At 36.7% G+C, this 21,797-nt stretch overlaps 1 protein-coding gene across 4 annotated transcripts in view; it reads right to left on the bottom strand.

Annotated features, from left to right (window-relative positions):
- The window catches only part of ATP8A1 (ATPase phospholipid transporting 8A1), a 117,503-nt gene that overhangs the window by 15,238 nt on the left and 80,468 nt on the right, over positions 1 to 21,797 (bottom strand). For all 4 annotated transcript variants that reach the window (XM_055728231.1, XM_055728162.1, XM_055728298.1 and 1 more), the window contains 6 exons: positions 20,803 to 20,877; positions 20,547 to 20,669; positions 18,026 to 18,104; positions 14,096 to 14,157; positions 9,129 to 9,185; positions 8,489 to 8,596 (listed from right to left, as the gene is read on the bottom strand). In XM_055728231.1, coding sequence (XP_055584206.1) covers positions 8,489 to 8,596; positions 9,129 to 9,185; positions 14,096 to 14,157; positions 18,026 to 18,104; positions 20,547 to 20,669; positions 20,803 to 20,877 — 504 coding nt within the window. The remainder of the gene's footprint in view (positions 1 to 8,488; positions 8,597 to 9,128; positions 9,186 to 14,095; positions 14,158 to 18,025; positions 18,105 to 20,546; positions 20,670 to 20,802; positions 20,878 to 21,797) is intronic.

The following is a 21,797-nucleotide window of genomic DNA, read 5'->3' on the forward strand; positions in this document are numbered from 1 at the left end:
AAGGGCATCCCTCCCTTTTCTGCACATACAAACCAAAGCTTTACTGCTATACAACAAACACTAAGGGGTACTGAAACGGAGGCAGTGCCAGGCAGTAGGTTAATGGTCGGTATCTGCAGGCAGAATCTACAAATTCTTACTTGAATAAATCTCCTAGGAGACAAGAAAAATCAGTAAGGATAGACTAAGGAACATGCCTTTACTTTTTCCCTAGCTGCTCTCATTTTCTTCTGCCAAGGACACAAATAGTCCATTGCAAGGTCACCAAATTCCTCACTGCAGGCAGGGATGAAGGGTGGACTGTATCCTACAGAAGGGTGATTAAGATCATGGTCTTAATTATATAAACACAAATAATAATATAATAAATACATATATACAAAAGCCCACTAACACAAATGTGTACTATAAATCCTAAAGCTTTGAAAAGTACCTCTGTGGTGACAGAGCAATACAGAAGATTAACAGAGACTTTAGGTCTCTCTTCTACCGATGTGTCTTTAGTTCAGTCCCTTGTTTCAGTTAATATTTTAATACTCTAAGCATCCATTGGAACACACATCTTGCGTTCCTTACAAGAACTACGAGAGATAGTACCTTAATGACACAGGCTGAGCAAAAGCCAGCACTGCCTCTTCTGACCCAGCAAATATTCGATTATTCCATATGAAGCAGAACAGCAGAGGGGACAGTTCCCTGTTCAGTCACCCTTTCAGCAGGAAGCATTACCCCGAAAGCTGCAAAGTAAAGAGAAACTTAAACCTGGCTTCTGTGTGACATTGATTTGGCGTCAATGTTCTAGAATTTAACTGTTGGATAAATGGGTATTTTAAAAAACATAGGAGTCTAACTGTGGAAGGTAGTTTAGGTCTGTGAATCATCAGATTAGCACTTATCTCTAACCACAGTAAGGCATTTGAGCCCAGAAAGCGATGAAATGCAAGACTGCACCTTATTACATGTTCCTGTGACTAGTTTAGAGTGGCTGCTCATTTCCACTTTGTGAATTAAGTTCATAGGCATTTAATTCTTCCCTTGCATTTTATGAAAACCTAGGTTACCTCAACAGATATTTCACGTTTGCAAAAATCACACAGAAAAACCACCATAAATCATGGTGCCAGGAATAGCTCTTATGAAGAGAAATTATCAGCTGCTATCTCTGTTGACTTTAGACAGAAGCAGCAATGCAAGTGCTTTCAAAGACAAAGAGCAAGAAAAGAGTAAAGCAAAAAGGCTTCACGATAAATACTAATACCTGGACATTTCCTCAAAAAGCTGGAGAGGAGAACGAAACACAAACAAAAAAAGCTCCCCCAAGAATTAGGAAGAGAAGAAGGTTCTGTTAGCAAAGGTTTGGCTAACAAGGTTGCACTGCAGCTTGAACTAACAGAGCTGAAAAATAACCTTTAGACAAATTCAAGAGAATGAGCCACCTGTATGTGACGTTAGACAAGCTAGAAAATGTCAGCAAGGTGAGATTTATCAGACTACCTTTAGTCATGCTTGTAATCAAAGAACATCGGTTGTTCTGCAAGGGAAGGCTAGACTGTCCTCCTCTGCCTCGGAGTAAAGGACTCACAGGGAAACCTGGCTGAGTCGATTCAAAGACGATGTAAGAAATGGGGCAAAGGAGATGGAAAGCCATGATGAACAGATGAGTTGTGGTGGTTCAGCAGAGTTTGTTACCCGGACAGGGGCTATCTGCGCTGTCACAGGAAGGAGTACAGGAAACATCTGAGTTTCACTGACATCCCTGAAGAACCGAAGTCATCCATACCACGCATCAGAAGAGCAAGCTGCTATGGAGAAGGATGGCAGCTGAATATCATTAATCTCTTAAGTGTTGTATGCATAGCTACAACAGGAATGTGTACTGAATTTCATTCTTAACATTTTAAACAGAAAAAAACCTTAACTTTTGTTTATAAAGGAGATTGGCAGAATTCAGTTAAATGCTGATAATGAGAAAACACTCAGAAGAAGAATATCAGAATGGTAATACTACCAAAACAGAGCATCATAAGCAGAAAAGATAAATTTGGCAGTTCAAAGATCAGCTCTGCTGTTTCTGTTTGTACCTGTGCAGTCAAAGAACCAGAATGAGAATGTAACTATTGAATATGGAAAAGGATCTTTGAAGTGTATCTGGCAATAGCAGGCTGTGGCTAATAATTGCCTAGTACTACACTAAGTACAATTAAACCGTGAAGGTCTGAGGGCTCAAAATGAAAACTACCTAATGGGAATTAAATGGCAAAAAAAAAATCCCTTATGAAAATATTTCAGATTCTTGAAGTGAAAGGCTAAAATCAAACTTTATATTTAAAGCATTAAATAAGCTAAAATATGTTAGTGCCAGAATGGTAACATAATTTTAGGCTCTCAGGTGAGGATACATGACGAAAACAGATATACGGGATGAATTCTGATTAACTTTTAAAAATATTCAATACATCACAGAGTTATATTATGAATAATATTCACAAAGATTCTGCAAACCTCAATCAAATTATCTAAAATTCTGTAAAATACACACTTGTTTGTTAACTTCAATTTCCACCAGTAGTTTTACAGATCCCCTGGGTCAGACAGAGCAGAAATAGATGGTGCTCTGGAGAACTTTACAGTGCATTATGTACACTACCACAATAAATTAGAAAGTTCTGCAGATACTGAACTTTGGATTTTAATCCCAATGTCATACTTCTTATTCCAGAAAGTATTACAATTTTAAGCTAATTTATTAATCATATAGGTGTATAAAAAGAGGCCTATCCTGGAGCACTTAACAGTAACAAACCCCAAACAGTCAGGAGTTGTACTAGTATGAAATATACAACAGGTCAGTTTATTCCTCTCTTCTCCCGAATTACAGGTTTTCAAGTTAAAGCACAACCATAGTTGTTCAAGAAAATGATAACCACACCAGCTCAGCAATATATCTATTTTATAATTTTAAAAGTAAATCTGTTTTTTTAAGTGGCATTAGAAAGAAAACTAGCCTTTTGAGTTGCAAGGATGGAAGCATTAATGGAAGTTTCTAGGAACTTTATAGTCTACAACACTTGAATGGTAGCTACGCTTAGGTGCTATAAATTACAGAAATTTCATTAATTAATGCAATTATTGCAAAAGGACTACATAGATATAAAAAATTAACAATTTATACACAGCATCATTTATTTCTTTCAAGTGGGTATAATGCACAATATGACAGAACATGGACAACAGGAACTTCTGCAAATTCACGGGATCACAGATACGAAATGCATTTTTTTCCAGCATCACAGAACAGTTTTCTGTGTATTGGAGAGTCTCAAAGAAAAAAGTTACATCTACAAAGTAAATACATCATCAAATATGAAGAGACTTGGCATTTACTTTTAGATATTTATGCAAACTACATGTGGTTCAAACTGAGAAAATACTGTAATTTTTTTAAAAATACTGGAAGTATACTTCACTTACTCGCTTTGTTAATGTTATACATAGAAGAAAAGTATCAACTTCAGTTATATTAATGCAGCTGAGAGAGTCCTGTACAGCTGATTTACTTAAATCTGCAATGAAAATGTTCTTCTAGTCGTAGCAGCACCTTTTTTGAAATTAAATGGAGCTTGTTTCATGTAATGAGTCAAAGAAGATGTCCTGTGCTATGACCTGGTTCTCCGTAACAGTGTTAAATCTAACCACAAAATGCACACAAGTAAGGTTTTGTTTTTCTTCTTTCTTTCTTTCTCATGCATCAACACTTAAACTCACAATCTTTAGTGGTAAAATATCAGGAAAATAACCTGTAAAGCTGGTTGTTCAGATGCCTCCACACTAGACAGTACTGACAGACAACAAATGCAGGAATAAACATTACTGCAGATGAACTGTACTGTAATAAAGACTGTTACTTGGACTGCAAAGTTGTTGCAAAGATCCCTGAAATCTTTTGAAATATTTTCCATATTTCTCTCTCATACACTGTGCATCAAATTCCCTCCAACAGAAACAATGTTTTGCTACTACTACCAAAATCCTCCTGGTAGAAAAGGTATTTTAACACTTTGCTATAAGTAGATAAAACTTGAATTCCTAGTATTTTAGGATCTGTGTCTAAGACTAGAAGATTACAGTCCCTAATTCTTAGAATAAACTCAAGAAGAAGTATTTTAAATGAATGAGTCTGAAGTACAAACAAAAATAAAATGAAGGTGAATAATAATAACTTCAGCTTAATTAATGATGAAACACTAGTTTCAGACTACTAGAAGACTCATAAAAGTTGATCTGCTACAGTACCTGATCTAGCCATAGATACTATGTAATTAATTACCTAAGTTATCACCCTTTTTTTAATCACATGTCTTTCTTCAATTTTACAGACTATTTGTCTATTTTCTTCTGCTTCATAAATCCCACTGTTTCTCTCACACTTCTTGTCCATTTCTCCTTCCGGGCTCTGTCTGAAGAATGACAATGGTGAACTGACAGTTTTCATTTGAACATCATCAGTCAGGGAAAATAAATGGAAGCTTTCTTCACCAGGGATTTATTTTTTTTAAAAACTGGAATAGCAGCTGTTTCAAGGTTGACAAAATGTAACCGGTTTCTTGTTTGAATGTCGATTCTAAGGTTTTGTCAGAATTTTACTAAGGAAACAGTTTCAGGTACTATAACGCAGATGCCTGTTAACTGATCACTAACAGGTATCAGCTGTATTCCTATTATATATTCCAGTTATTCCTATCAGGAGAACACTTGTGCCAGGATACCTCTGCTTATGTGAGCCAGAAGCCATCTTTCAGCTCTTCTGGTGCACTACCTACCTGGCAACCTAGTTACCACTGTTTGTAAACCTCAGGAGTACTGTAACATGGGGAGACGTCTAGTTCCCACACTGTGAGGAACTGTACAGCTGGGATAAGCTGGTCCAGCGTGGGAGTAGCAATCTTGAATGACCAGAAAACAAAGGTCTTCGTGCCAGAACTGCCTCAGCATTCTGGATCAACAGGGCATTTTGGATCAAAGGGGTCCTTGTTTGGCTATTTTGGGAAAACTCAGAGCAAAAGAGAGAGGAGGAAATATACACTCGGTTATGGTATTAAGAACTGTCAAAGAAGGGTGGTAGTGGCCTAGACAACAAACAAAACTGCTGGCACTCCGTCAGAAAGTCATCATTTTTCATTTCAGTAAGTTTTCTTTCAGAGCACAGCGTTCTATAATCTTTCCTTCTGTATTATTAACATACAGCAACATATGTAAAAGCCAACTTTAATTATCTTCTCTACAACTGGAATGATAAACATAATGATGGAAACAAAATTAGTGTAAAAAGTAGGGAAAAGTTGCAAAAATGTGGCATACTTGTTTCTTCATTCAGTAATGTGTTGAGTGATGCTTTGCTACTAAAAGATGAACACAAACCAACAATTATTATGATTTAATTTTGTCCCGCTAGCTTCAGTGCTCCAACATAAGTGTTTTCACAACATTAACAGACTAACAGACTCTTTTCTTCTATTACAACTCTTTTTTCTTGAGGCATTATGTGGTAGTGTTCTCTGTTTAAACACATTTATCAGAGTTGTATAGGTATTTTATAGGAACAGATGAAAAATCCAAGTTTCAAGCTATTTAGATGAAACCTTTCCTCTGCACCCTATGAATGCATTTTTCCATCATCTCCATGTGTTTTTTCTCTCCCCTTCCACAGCATTAGTCTCTTATTTTCTTAGAATAGAACCAGCAATAATCAGCAAGAATCTTATTATTTTCATGACATCAATACGAAGAAGTTATACTGAATCCTTTTATTAGAGTGTTTCAGTAGGTTCTTTTCTGTCTATAAGAAGCCATGAAAAAGGTGTTTGTAGAAGACAAGTATCACCGTCTAGTTGGGACTGATCGGTTTGTTGAACACTGTACAAGAATATGGAGTGGTAAGGCTATAAACCTGCTAAGGTAGAACTCTTGTTACCACCTCTAAGGAGCAGAGAGTGAATACATGTAAACTTTATAAGGATGACAGCTGGTAAAATATTCTTACAGTTTTTTAATTTATGTTTTATTTCTTTGTTAAAAAAGGGGTATTTTTAATGAACATATTTGGACCCCCCCCCCCCCCCCCCCCCCCCGGCAAATCCCCTTTAATTTATCAGATCAAGCCAGGGCAAAACAGACAAAAAGCTGCAGAAACAGAGGTCAGCTTTTGACTTGTTCATTAAATATCTGCCAAACGTACTTGGATGAAGTCTTCAAGTCTGACTCGTGCATTGAAAGAAATTAGACAAGCAGTATTTGCATAGGCAAGCAGAGATGCCTGTATGGATTTGTTTCTATCACACCACAATCTTTTCCACAGTTATATCTGTGAATCTTTTAGTTCCAACACTTATGGAAGGTCTGGACTTGCTTCAGAGAAACCCAATGAGTTCTGCCCTGCCAGAGACCACCCAGTCAGTGAGGGGTCTTCCAGGAGAGCATACAAAAATCCTGCTTCCAATCTGAGCCGCAGTATTCATTGACAAGACTTTTAGCCACACAGAGAACAGCTCAAAAAGCTAGACCAGAGCTTTCAAAGTAAGCTCTTACAGTCTATGATATGGTTAGGAGACTTTATTCTGATGTTACAGACTTCTAGCCATATTCTTACAAAGAAACCAAAATCAAACCCAACCTCACCCAACACCACCCTCCTCTGACAACTGCGTGCATGTACACGCGTTGAAAGCTACTATATACGTGCACATGCATAAACAAACACACCAACAAAATAAGGCTGTCCATATCAAGTACAGACAGAGGTTTATCACAACAAATAAACGAATATGGGGTCGTAAGTCAGACTACCTTGGCGACATGTTGAATTCAAACCCCAGGAGTATTAATTTCTGTTGACAGCTATGTCTCTTTATGAAGAACTGTTTTTCCAAGTTCATAGGAATTACATTCCCTTCAAAACCATTTTTCTCACAATAACTTCAGAGACTGAACATGTACTAAGTAAAATATTCAATTATTTAAACAACGAAGCACTCACCTTTCTGTCATACCAAGTATAATACACCTTGCTGTTCCCACTGTGACTATCACTATAAAAGTTCTGTCTTAAAGAACGATGTATAAACTTTTTACAAAATCTCTAAACCCAACAAATTTCAAACCCACTCTATTTCCTCTATAAAATACAGTGTATATGAAGAAAACTGCTGAAGTATGATAGCTCCAATTACTTTAATTTAGAATAATGTACACAATTAATTTTGAGTAGTGGAGGCAACATGGTAATGTACAAATTTTACATATATATATGGGTAACAGGTTATAACAGATGGGGAAACCAGCAAAAAATTCTGTAATTTCAAATTCATTTTTCATCAGGTGCCCAAGTACTTCAGTTAATACCTTGTGCTCTCCATTAAAATGCAGTAGTTATATAAATGCCTATATACTATTTTTCCCGTAACTGTTTATGTAGAAGGTGGAATTTGTGGGTCTGAATTACCTCCAAGTGAGGAACAGACATGCACCTAAATTTCCCACATCCTGCATGAATTTTTAAATTGCTGAATTATATCACAGTGCTGGAGGTAAAGGCACTCACTCTTTTACTGGTGTAAGGCTTGATTTAGTTGACATGCTTTGAGAACCATTAGAAGAATATCTGAAAGAAGCTGGTATTCTCCATTTCTGATTCTCACTGAGAATGCACATCAAATTTCTCAGCTCAGGAGGTACTGGCTGTGCCCAGAAGCAGACATGAGCTTCTGGGAAATTAATACTAAATTTCAGATGTTTCTGGATGGGAATGGTTTTGAGAATTTGGGACTGAAGTCCCGATTAGATCAGCAAGTAAGCATCTTCAATAGATTCAGCCCTATCTGCAATATTCAGAGCAGGTTTACACACACAGGATAATAAAAGGAGAGAGAAACCAGGAACTAAGTCAAAATGTTAAAGACACACTACAATAATGCATTCCAAGTAGCACATTAATAGAAAAGGAACTGTGTGCATGACATGCAACTGCTCACGCAATGTTATGGCACCTCAAATTTTCTGAGGCATACTAGAGTTTCAAATACTTAGCAAATTTGTAAAACTGAAGTTGAAAAAACAGCCTTAACCAATGCACTACTTGTGCTACCTCATTATAAAAAAACCTTCTAGCCAAATAAGCATCGTAATTCCAAGTTCTGAATTCAGTAAGACTTCTCTTTAGAAAATAAAAACTTACTAAAGAAACACAAAGCAGTTTACCTGTCTGTTCTTCCTCAGTATACCATATAACCACAGCCTGTTCACTGAGCTCCATTTTCATGGAAGTAAAAATCCATTTTATTTCAAACATGGCTATCACACTAAAGGTATGAAAGAAGCAACCCTCTTCTGCACCTCCAGTTAGCAAAAGGATCAAATAAAGATTAGGCTTGTACTAAAGAATGAAACAGTATTTTTTGCACACATTCGGATGTTAGTTAAAATCCACTTTTACCTCTCCTGACATATCAGGTGCCATAGGAATGACTGGCCACAAAGAAGAGTAGAGTCCAAAAAACACTACCCAAAGCGCAATGCTGCCCCAGATAGCTATATGGCTGAACTGTTAAACAAAAAAAAAGAAAACAGAACAATCATCACAGATGCATTATGACACACAAAAAAAGGATCTTTGCTACTTAGTTTTTACAATGTGAATCTCATACACTGGGATGAAATTTCCACACCTTGTATTAATTTAACTGCTACTCCAGTTAGCTATTTCTTAAAAGCAAATGATACTTTCAGCAGCACTACTACTGCATTTTAAGCCAATTTAAGTTCAGTTACAATCAGGTCAGAGTAATTTCATTTTTCTAGTTTAAGGACTACTTTAAGCCTTATCCCAATGTCCTCCTTTTCAATATTAAGCATTATTTTTTATATCTGGATATTCTGTCTTTCCACGCAGTAACCATAGTTTAATTTGATACTGTGGGAAGGGCTGACAAACTGGATAATATATATAATTAATAAATATATTGTGTATATATATACACACAATGAAAATACAGTAAACAAGAAGAAAAGAATACAATTATTCATCCATCATATTTTACAGAACATTTGAGAATATGGTAAAGGTATTTGCTTACCAAAGTCCAATATGAAGTCTCTAATCCAGCCTTCAAACACACAGTTAGAACCACAAACTTGAGAGAGAGAGAGAGAGAGAGAGAGAATATTCTTATTTAATATGGGAATCTTACTTAACACAGAATTCATTAGTTTGGCTAAACTTTCAGAACAGAAGAAAAAGTTTAATGATTTTCATACTTCATGTTTACTTGCACAAATGAAATAAGGGAAAGGATAATCAATCTCTTAAATTTCAATGTGATTTCCTTAATGATACTGAATAAAGTAATGTGTGTGTTAACGCACCTAGCTCTGTAATAAGATCCAAACCAAAGTTTGTAATGTAAGAGGCAATCATTTCTGTGGATCTGCAGAAGCAGTGGAACAGCTCTTCCACTTTAACAGAATCTGCTTCCAAAAAACCATGCAGGACTCTCAGCAGCCCCAGTGAAATTCTTTTAGACCACAGCTAGCTGTGGTTTTCCTCTTTTTCATAACTGTGTGTGCTTAAATCTGAAGCTCAAGTGCCTATTTGAAATGACCACAGTAAAATCGTCCTAGAAGATTTAAAGACCAGTAACAGAATACTAAGAATTATTAGCTTCCATTAATGACTGCTACTCATTTGATTTGGAAAACTCATCTTTTGTGTTAGAAATCTTATTTCCCTTGCCTCCTAGAGCTCTGTAAGCCTATCTCTTACTGAGTCATTAGCTTCTTTATCAATGGTATTTTGGTTACACAGAAAGGTTTGCGAAAAGTGTTGTCCACTTCATAGAGATGGTAGACCCCTAGTTATGGAGCAGATGACTACTGCTTTCTACACAGAGACAGACTGAGAAGGCTGGGCTGGAAACTTGCAATTGTTCAAGCTCACACTGGTCTAAATTAAAAAACAAAAGTTTTTTCACTTCATTAGTACTTTGTTAGTAAATAAGTCACCTTTGCCACACCCTGAAAAGCCAGTTAAATGTTGGCAGCCTAAGACCTATGTTTGTTGTAAACATAACATATTGAAGAAGTCTGTTAACATCATTTTCATTCTTCCCTCTCATCTTTACTCTTTTCTTATCTTTACCCTTTTTATGGAGCAGTCTCTGAAAACATCATGTTATTGTCCTGTATGACATGCTCTATTTTAGGTTACAGATGAGCAGTAGTAGAAAGTTTACAACCCCACAGCAAGGGCCAGTCGATGCAGGAAAATTGTTTATCTCCTTCCTTTGAAATTCACACAAACAAGTTTTCTGTTTAGCAAAGGAATAATTATTACATTTTGTAACTCACGTGTGAACATGTAATCACAAGTCTTGCTTTGTGTGCAATCTGAAGAACACGAGGCTGAAAAACTGATTCACAAAGACCAAGCTCCAACTGTAAGAGCAATAGTTTGAACTCTAGCTTGTTGGCCAGGTTGGCAGAAATGAAGTGAGTTTGTCAGTGCTTGAACTTCAAGAAGCCTCAGAAATTCAGAAGAAATTTACTTCAATCAGAAGCTGAAAATAACTGGTTAAATATGACAAGTCTTTCACTATGTCTGGTGCACAGAAGGATACGAACCCTGCCAGAAATCTTTCACCCTAGCTATAAAGTTTATGCTTTTATTCCGGAATCTCCTACTTCAACTATCACTACATTATTAAGGTGAAAAAAATCACAACACCACAACTCCTTTATCTAAAATGTGTGAAATCTAATTAGGAGAAAATTATAACACTCGTCATGGTCCTTAATTTGTAGTCTATCCAGTTCTGGTGCTATATCTGGATGAGTGAAAAAAATTAATTATGGCAAAAAAAAATACTCATCTGGTACACCTGCTTGCTACTTTTGAGTCAGTCTTAAGAAAAGAAAACATCCTTCTTTAGGTTCAGATCAAGAATTCTCACTGCATAGACAAACCAAGCACTGCAGGTCTCTACAGAAGGATAGACACTGTGTGTGTGTGTGTGTATATATATATATATACCCTCCTTGCATCTTAACTGACACCCCAACAAATTTACAAACTATGTACAGCAGCTTCCTCAAGAATGCAGGTTTCATTGCTCCCTCCCCACCTTGATCCAAACTAAGAATAGCTTACTGAATCCTACCCAGGAAACAATAAATCAAACTGGTACTCTGTATAAAGCACCGCGCTTTTAAAAAAAGACCTCTCAAGAATGTTTGTACAAATATTTTCATGGCAGTCTACTCCTATTTGAAATTTATGTTTGAAGAAATAATTCCAGGACATGATATGAGTCAGTGCACATTCCTGACTTCCTTTGTGGATCCAAAGAAACAGTATTAATGTCTGAATCTTTTGCTACTTATTTTTTGCACAAGTGAATGTAGACTTCCTAAAAACAGATTAAAAGCAGTGAAAAGAATGAGAAGTACCAAAGACTTATGATTTTGATATTTCAAGACAATGACTGACAACTGTCAGTGCACATACACTTCACATGCAAAGATTTTTTTTTAAATCTTAAACTCCCCATCCCCAATGTTGAAAGTCTCTCAAATCTTCCTGTGTGCTCCAGACCTCCCTGGATTCCTGTGCAAGAGCAGGAATATATCAACTGCAACCCCCACCTCTCCCCAGATATTCAATCTGAAGTGAAGGAAAGTGAAAAATCTGTAAAACAAATGATAAAGCACATTGTCTGGACTTATAATGGTGAAATGTCTTCTTGGGAAATTCTTGGCCATTCTGCAGGTTAGTAGCAAGCAATTAGTCTCCCAAGATGGTGAAGTTTCAGTTCTCCTAGTTGAAAACAAGTTGCAGAAGGTGACAGAACAATTGCACTGTGACCTCTGTTCTAGTGTTTATGGATACAGCTTGACAAACAGTAATGAGTAGCTCCAGGTTACTACATTGAAAGTATCAGAAATTAACCAATTTCTGAAGATGGTAGAAAATGTTCCTACAAATCCAAAATTCAGGCTTTGATATTTGTGAGTCAGCCGATACTCAGATGTTCTGCAGTACTATAAGATTTCAAGACTTACTCATCAGCTGGTGGGTAACAATCTAAACAACAGCACTTATCAAACACTCGGTTCCACAGGACCTAGTGAAATCCAGTTAACTCTTAGTACAGCATACGTAACTTGTTTTTTCCTAGTGCCAAGCTTGGCTTTTGGAAAGGAGCGCAGAGCAGAGTGACTGGGCAGGATGAAGTTCTGAGATCGCTTCAGGAAAGAACTTCAGCTGTGATTACAGCAGTTGAAAAACCGGGTTTAACAAGTGTACAGTGCTAACTCGCTCTACAAAATTATGGCCAATACAAAGCGTACTTTTAGAGCAATCAAGGAAAAGAGATGCTATCGGAAAACTTGGCTTAGGTGCTAGGATAGGTGAAGTTATGTAACTTACATATACATACATACAATTCATAAAATAAACTTCTGCTGAACTGAGCAAGGTTGCAACTTTTAAGTACAACAAACCATGAAACATTTGTAGACAGGGAGAAAACCTGGTGCAGAGCACTTCTCCTCAAGAACCGGTTTCACTCAGAACAACAGGTGGTTCTGGTAGATACTTTCATGAAGTATTTATCAATACTGGTGAAAGCGCTGATATTCAGATACATCACTGACTTCTAAATACTGCTTGTTGTTATGAGATCATAATACAAGTAGGCCTGTGTCAGTTGAACTACTTCTGTCAGAATTGAGCTATGACAATGACTGTGACCTTACATCTTAATTTTATTAAGACTAGCACAGAGAACACTTACCCAGGATATTCCATCCATCCCTAATGGAGCTCAGTTCATCATATGATAGACTGCATGATCATATGCAACTACTGCTGACTTCCCTTTTGGAACAGGGAAAGGGAAGTGTAGAGCAAATGAACTTTTAAGAAAATGTGTGAACAAACAAAATTTTTCAATGCATCCGAAAGAACCACTTTAAAGGCCACGTACTGACTGGCAGAGGAAACATTTTATTTGACCTGCTACAGCAGCAGGGAATACATGAGTGGGCTGTGGTTACTTGGCCCTTCATGCTCTTCAACCTTTCTGGTTAGCTGACCAGCAAACACTGTTCAAAATTTTCTCTCATACACAGGAGGTGTCAACAGTAGCTACATTCTCAAAGGACTACAGTGTATTCTACATTACTTTTATTTCAGTTTTGATGTTTCCCTATTCCATAAGGAAATTATTTTGATGTGAATTTGTATTCGGATTACAGCCCCCTTATTCAGATGGAAAGATTAATTTCTTTTTTGTATTGGCCAACAACAGGACGTTGAAAAATTAAACTCTTAATGTTGAAGAACAGACAGTAAGCAAAAGTCTAATTTTGTTTCTAAGAGAGATCTTGGAAAACCCTCATCTACTGGGAAACATTGATACCTAGCAAGTGAAGAACAGATATTCAGCTTCATTAATTTATTTTAGGAGATAAAAGATTCAAAGAAAAAAATCCAAACCAGTAATGACTAATATCTATGAGAGTTACAGAAGTTACTGTTAGGCATGTGTAGGTGTAATTCTGGCAGTTTGGTTGTCTCTGAAGAGGCATCTTATAAACCTTGGTTCCATGTGGCTCTATCCCTTTTTTCAAGGCCCCCACTAAGGGAGAACAGAAATTTATCTTCACAAGCCCACAAACCAGGCCCATATCCAATAATATGGTATTTCTCCAATGCAGAAACTTACCTTAAATTAATGAGCAAGCTAATAAGGGAATTACAATTCTCATTATTTAAAAAAAGACAATTTCCAGTAAATGACAGATATATTTTCTGCATCTTTAATAAATTGCTTTGTTTTAAAACCTGGAATTAGAATGCAAAATGTACTTCAAAGCTTCTCAAAGACTCATTCAAGAGCCATATCTTATACCTAACACACTACAATGAAGTTTTCTATGTAGAGAATTATAAATAATAACAAACCCACATCTCAAAGAGTTAAAAAGAGAGTGAATAATAGATAAGTCAGCTGATAGAGGACCAGATAGCTATAGGAAGGCTTACAGTGTATACAGTGTTCCCCAGGAGCAGGTAATCTGAAGTTTTACCATTGCCGAACACGGTACCTGGGGAAGGAAATATGGATAAAAACATTTAAACATCCACAATAGCAATATATATTTATAAAATCTTATTTAGGTACAAAAGAGATGGTAGCATTTCCTACAGGGAAATACAGCAGATTTCACCTTATTGAACAGTAGAGATCGATGACTTTTATAATTTTGAGTCCTTTAACACTTTTAGTGACTTCAGGCATTATGCTAGAAGCAGGAGCTTTTTGTAACATCATATACCAATATGAATAATATTGTATTCAGTAATAATTAGAGTGACTTTAAGAGCAGAGATACAGTATCTTACCTTCAGAAAAATATGGAATAGAATAGTTATAGTGTACATTGATTGTAACATGTAAACAAACAGAAACCTTAAGAAAGTCAGATTTTCACTGATTCTGGGTATTTTTGGTATAGAAACTTATCTTTGCTTTCATCCCTATTTCTGAGATTCAGTAAAAATACAAAATATACTCTATTTTACTTCTTGAGATGCTTGTTATTCATAACGTTCAAAATTTACCCAGCTCAGATATATAGAATCATAAAAATACATATCCACTTTGCAAGTATGGATATACACAGAGGATTTATGCAGTCAGTACCCTAAAGAGATGTGTTTGCATACAAATTATGTGTACTGTGGTTCTTAAGTTCAAAATTCTGAAGCAGTGCATTTATGTTTATTTAACAGAACTTACAACTATTGTTAAAGCACAGGCTTCTCTGAACCCAGTTCTGCAAAAGTACTTGGCAGACATGGGACAACACACAACTGACCTATCCAGAGAGAATTTCTCATTGTCAATTAGAAGTTCTAAACTTGCTATATTTTTATGTGTTCGGTTTAGAAATGCTTTTAGCACTCAAGATTGTTCATGTACTCCAACTAAACCAGAACACTTACTCTTCTGTAGAGGTTCTAATCACTGGAAAATTGCTTTTTACTGCCATCACATACAGAGATATCACAATGCTGTGCATGTAGTAAGCAAGGATAAAAGTACAAGACAAAAAAAAAAAAGAAAAAAGAAAACACACTAATGCTGAGGAGCATAAGGAAGGATGCTTTTAAAAAGCTATGTTAGGGAAAGAGAAGAATAAAGGTGTTTGGTGTGGTTTTTTTTGCGGGGATGGGGATGGGTTTGAAACTCCTCATATTGGGCTGGCCAGAGGAAGGTGCAAGCTGATAAAAATGGTTTGTAGTTGAAAACACTTATTTTTCCACTATCCTTAGCTAGCATATGGTATATTAAATGCTGCTAATTAAGTATGTTTTCATATTTGTGTAGTGTTTTTTTCCAGCTTTCATATCACCTTCATACATGCTTGAAATTAAATTCATTTTAGTCACGGATGAAGAGCGCTCCTTTCTAAAAGCTTTTCAGCACCTGTGAGGCCATTTTATCTGGGAAAGAAAAAAGATCTATTTCATGATATTCTGAAGGAGACAGCAGGTGAAAGTTCACACAGAAAATCAGAATAAAAATGCTTGCGAACAGCCCTCCTTAACTTAGCCCAGCTCACAACAGCTGCCTCCTTAGCTCTAGTGATACTGGTTTGCATTCCTGATACTTCCCAGATTTAACTTTCTCCTTGGACAGACTAGCATACCACAAAGGACTACAAGAGCACTGGAAGCCTGAAAACAAAGCTGAGACCATGGCTTATTTTAAAGGCTTTATAAAAGAGGGAGCAGTTGGTGGATTTACTTGTAGATGTAAGTTTGGCTTCTGCCATTTACTGTTACGTTGACAAAGTTGCATCAGAAGAAGCTTCAGTGAAGATTTATGTCCTTTTCATATCCACATGATGGTACATGGAGTGCAAAGACTCTAGTTTTGTGTACTGTACAACGGTTGGGTCTCATAGAGCAAATTCTGACAATTCTTACAAATCCATACCTATTCTCTGATCACATATTTCTTGGTGGACTCTACTACAATGCATGCAGTTTGAAATTTTCCACTTACAGATAGGAAAGAGGTGGACAAGTGAGACTGAAGAGTAAACAGGAGAAAATGCTCAAAGAGATGGACAGACTGTGAGCTCTGCGAGATTTTCATGATCTTCAAGATTTGATTTTCAACTTTCTAATAAATACCTGCCCAAACATGCACTCTCCTGCTTTGTACATACACCTAGCAGGAATAGGCAGGCAGTTAAGTCTGTTCCCATCATTCAGAGTGCTGGGACTCAGCACTCATGCACTTGTTACACACAAAGCTGAGCTATACCCCATTCTTCCCATTCCTTTTTTCATGTCTCAGGGTCCTCCTGTGCCTCTTCTTTGCTAAGAGAAGGTGGAGGCTGAGATCCTTTCTCAGAAGTTACCCTTTCTGGTGGATATCTCTGGCACTCATCAGCTCCTCCCTAGGAAACTAACAGCATTATTTACCTTTCCTCTTTGCACACACAGACATCAGAGACCTAATTAACAGCAGCTCCCATCCTGTGCTCATTTCCCCTTCACACAGCAGTTGGGCTCATGGCAGGTACTGGACCGGTTATACCGCCTACCATGTACACCATCCCCAGGTCCTAATTCTGCTCCCCTTACTCACCCGGCCTTTCTCTAGGAATGAAAGAGGAAGACAGAACGCACTTTGTTCTGACGTGTAGAGGCCATTTGGCAGCAGGTCAGTTCTAGCCCAGGGGCTGTGAGCCCAAGAGGACTGAGCCCAAGCGGACTGCGCTACAGCGCTCTCACAAGCGCTCATGTAAGTATCTCTGCTTTGCCGTTCACACACGAACTCCATTCTGCATCACCACGTCACGAACTCCATTCTGCATCACCACGTATCATCACGGATCGGCTACAGCTTTGAACAGGGATTTTGGCTTGGATTTGAGATTATGGTTTTACAATATGCATTAACATTTTCGGACGTCTTTTTCCCTGGGCTGTTTAAACCTCTCCCCAGCAAACCGCTGCCACTGAACTCACATCCAGTATGACATGAGTGGCCTTTCAGAGAAAACAGGCTGACCTTTACTTCCCTTTACCCATCAGAAGACACTCATCTGTAGTCAGTGAGTACAAAATACTCTGCAAGAGGTTTTCCCCTTACCCTTTTTGGGCACAAGCAGCTGTGACCACCTTGCTATCCAGACCCAACAGTTCCAAAATGTCCATGAGAATACTTCTGTCCCCTACGTGAGGGCAGACTGCCTGGCTGCACCAGGGAAACCAAGCAAACTACTGATTTTACAGAAAAGCTCCAAAAGTGGAAGCAAAACAAACCCCCCTACGACAGCCCCCCCAACCATTCCCATAAACTGGAAGCAGTACTTTCAAGTTTCCTTTAATTAATACAGCTTTCCTCCCAACCACCCCATTTCCTTCTGCAGCTCAGGTGCATACACAACAGTTGAACTAGAACAGTGACATGACTAAGCTGTCCCAAGATGTCCCAGTTCCCTCTGTCACAAGTCCTCATACAGGATGTAAGCTAACGGGTTTGTATGCCCTTGAAGTAACAGGAGAGAAGGTACACATATCAGCAATAAAAGTTTACAAAACATAAGAGACAACGCAAGGGACAGTAGTGATTTAGGATCTTGTAGGTATTTACCATAGTAGCGTATTATAAAAAAATAGCATAATTAAATAGCAATGTATTTCTCTCTACCTTGTTTCAGTTTACTTAAAACCTATTTATAAAGTTTAATGTATATGTACATAACATTATTCCTACTTTTAAACAATTTTAAATAAAACATTTTAAATATACTGTATCTGCTCTACTTCTAGAAATGGTATCTTGAAATTCAGTTACACCAAACTGTTAGTATTTATAAAGCTTTCCTAAGAAAAAAGAAGGTATTTAGACATTTTGTGCCTTTCAATATTTTTATTTTTCATAATACTTACCATGCTGGAGGGCTTTTAGTGGAAACCAAAACAGAATGAATGAGTGGAAGAGGCCATTTAAACAATGAACCCAGAAAACCTAAGGGAAAACAGAAAATCCATGAGAACCATTTGCAATAAACTAGCTCTGTGAACCCTGACCTTTCTTTTTATCTGTGTGTTAGATTCACAAAACATGTTTTTGTTAGGCCACCACTGTGAAGTAATATAACTGACAGACACTTTCTGCCTCTTAGCTCTTCATGGGTCATTTGTTTATTTTTATACTTTGAAAAAAACTGTGTATTATCCCCTCCTTTTAATTTCAAATCAGAAGGGAAATTAAAATGTATACATATGGGAATATCATCAGAAAAATTAAACTAAACCAGACAACTGGAACAATTGCTACATTCTAAGTAGGGAATTACAAAGGACTCTAGCTTTTACAATTTATATTTTGCGTAATAAGAAATTTGGATGGTAGAACAATCAAAACCTGAGTTTTATATATACCTACCTACACATTCCCACATGCAAAGGAACTAAAAAAGGACAAATACAAGTATCTTGCTCAGATTTCTTCTTACCCGCTCCATTCTTGAAGTGCATAGCTTCACCATATTAAACTTCCTTCAATATATTTGCTAAATAATTCAAATTTTAGTTTCAAACCTATTTTCATTTGTAAAACATGCCTTCTGCAAAGAACTGTATTAAGTTTAAGGATAAACAACGTATTGATACTCTCCATAATATAACGTATAAAGACATAAAAAGACTTGATAAAAAATATGTGACCCATTTCCTTGAGTATAGCAGTCGTGTTTTTCATTTAACAATGCTTTTGACTATCACAGCCTTTATTGTGTATTATGAGTGTTAAGGTGTTCAAACAATTGAAATTAAGTTGCCTGCCTCACATTTTCCACAACGTCTCAAAGTCTTTTGTTAGATTATACAACTACACTAGGTTGTATAATCTAATTTACACTCCAATACTTTGCACATTTGAACTTGTGCTACTCATTAACCTTTGTCTCTCCTTCTTGCTATGTCATTACCAGAAGTTTTTATTTGACAGAAAGCACAGGTGGGTGCAAGAAAAATTAGTTCTACTTTTCCATTTTTCTGACCAATTCTTATTGTCACATGCTAATCCTTTAACCTCTGTCATGACCTCATAACCTTTGATCCCTTTTACCATAACAAACATCTGCATCAACATTCAAGGCAGTAATGTTTCCAAATCTTTACACCAACTATTCAACTTATATAGGTGGGAATTTTGTAGCTGGGAAGTTTGTAGATGTTTACTCATAGCAAGTGTTCTGTGGGTATAGCCACAGAATGTCCAATGAAGTCAACAATACAACTGTGCAATAATAAAAATATTATAGGCATATTTAAAAACAGAAAAATCCAACAACTGTCACTCATTACTTACATTATTTATTAGAACTATCACAACACAAAAGTGTCTGTATTAATGGACCATGCAAGCCTGATATTAGTAAAGCATTCGCAATAAAACATTTTCCCTCATTTCCTTGCAACTTTCACATTTTTGGAGGTGAAGGGATGAAGTGAGGAAGGAGAAAATTCTCATATGCTTCAGTGAACAAAGATAGTTTAGACAAATAATTCTATACAGATAGGGGTACTCCAGTTTTACAGCACAAGTGGCACAGTTACAAGAGCTGAGCATGCTGTATTAGCTCTGCACGTCTACTACAGATCATCACGCATTGGATTATTAGGTATTGTTAATTCAGTGACAGATGGAAAATGTCCCCAAATTCAACATACAACGACATTACTTGATATGTCCCAATTATATTTAGAAAAATAAAATAAAATCGGAAGGAACTCTTACAAATATCACAGTATTAAAGAAATTGCAGATTCAGGCACAAGTTTAATTTCATTTTTTGGAGACATTATTTATGGACAAAACTACAGAAATTGTGTATGCTTTACATACTTTAGAGTCCTACATTCTTTTACTACTTCTGGTGCTAGTCTCTCCAAGATGAATGTTGTCCATTTCCCACCAAAAAGTTGCCTCAGGTTCCTTTTGATCCACCCTGACGCATTCTTAACTGACTCCAAGTATTTTTTCCCAAAACTCAAAATTAAACCATTAAAATCACAACTCCAAATTGACAAAGAATCGTACTAGGTCCCTCCCTCTACAAATCTAACAACAGTTCTTATTGTCCTCTGCAACACTTCTCCCCAGGCTTCAGTAATCCATTTCCATATAACAGTACAAATACATACAGCCCAGCAACAAGAGAGGTCTAATCACTTCTGCCTATGGAAGACAGCTTTATTACCAGCAGTGAAAAAAATAGGGGCTGAAAAAAATAACATGCTTGCTGTCCATTTCCGTACTTGCTAAAAACAAGTGGACAATTGGAAAGAGTAGTAATAAAAATCCCCTCAATTTTTAATTAGAAACAGCATAGAACAGAAAGGATAACTATACTGAATTCATATTAATCTCTGCTTTAACTATATTTGATTTTTTAAAATCTACCTTAGTATTAAAGTCCAGTGCATTTTGGGAAGTCTTGTATAACTCAGGATATTTCAGCATGTTCTCTTTTCGGCAGGATCTCTCAAATATTCCAAGAGTTAGCGGAGGCATTGCTGTAAACATCTAGTAGATGGATTAAAAAAAACCAAAACATATTGCAAAACTTTAAGAGGCAAGGACTTGCTTAAGGATTGCTTACTCAAGAAACTTTCATGATTATGGTTGAAAAAAAATGAAAACACACACATCATCTTACCACATTGTAAAGACCTATACACCATCTTTCAAAAAGAATTTGTCCAGAAAAGCCATTGACAAATGCAAACCAGATCTGAAAGAGAGGAGAACTGTCTATTACTTAAATGTCTTGCAAGGTATGATCAATAGATTTTTTCTTCACCTTCACAAAAAGGCGTATCCCTAGAACATGTTAACAACACATTTGAAAATATTATGGTTTAAACCCATATATAAAAAAAAACCTCCAAACAAAAAACCCCAGCTTGCGTTCAAGAAGAGGTAATGGGCAATCTAGTCAAATATGTGAGCTACACCACCTAAAAATGAAAACACTTAAAGGAGGTAGCTATTTTCAGAAGAAACACCATGTTCTTTAAGCATTTATGAGTGATTTAAGTTCACTGCATTTATACTGTATTTAATTCTTAAAAAAAAGAAAATTTCTGAGAAATTTGGGGGAGGGGGGGAGGGATGACACAACCTACAGATCAGCAGCAGTCCTCCTAACTGAATTCACAGACTAAGGTGCAATTTGATACTGAAAACTGTACCAATATTCCTTACTCATACACAAAGCTCATGGGAGGATGAGGCTTTACCAGAGCACTAAATCAACTACAGCTACTTAACGAGCACTAACTCAACTTCAGAGTACTTTAGAGACAATCAGACGTCTCTTCCATAGTGGTATAAAAGTTTTACCACTTTTTGCTAAAAGGTTAAAAAAATTAGCAAATTTAATTTGAAAGGCACATTAACGCATTTTCTTATGTTTTTAGAATAGCATGCAGTATGAGTGCTTTATTTCTTCATGCTTACGTTAGTTCAATGACAAAGTGGAGAAGCAGCATGTCTGATGAATCTTTATTAACAAGTTACACTGAAACTATATTGCCCATTACAAACATAAGCTGTACAGAGACAGAAATTAAGGTCATCCAAACAACATTCTACTCAGTTTAAGATTCATGCTTTTCAAGTGAATTTTTAGATGCTGCATTACAGAGTTTC

The sequence above is a fragment of the Falco cherrug genome, chromosome 1, assembly GCF_023634085.1.
Source record: "Falco cherrug isolate bFalChe1 chromosome 1, bFalChe1.pri, whole genome shotgun sequence".
In the NCBI taxonomy this organism is placed as follows: domain Eukaryota; kingdom Metazoa; phylum Chordata; class Aves; order Falconiformes; family Falconidae; genus Falco; species Falco cherrug.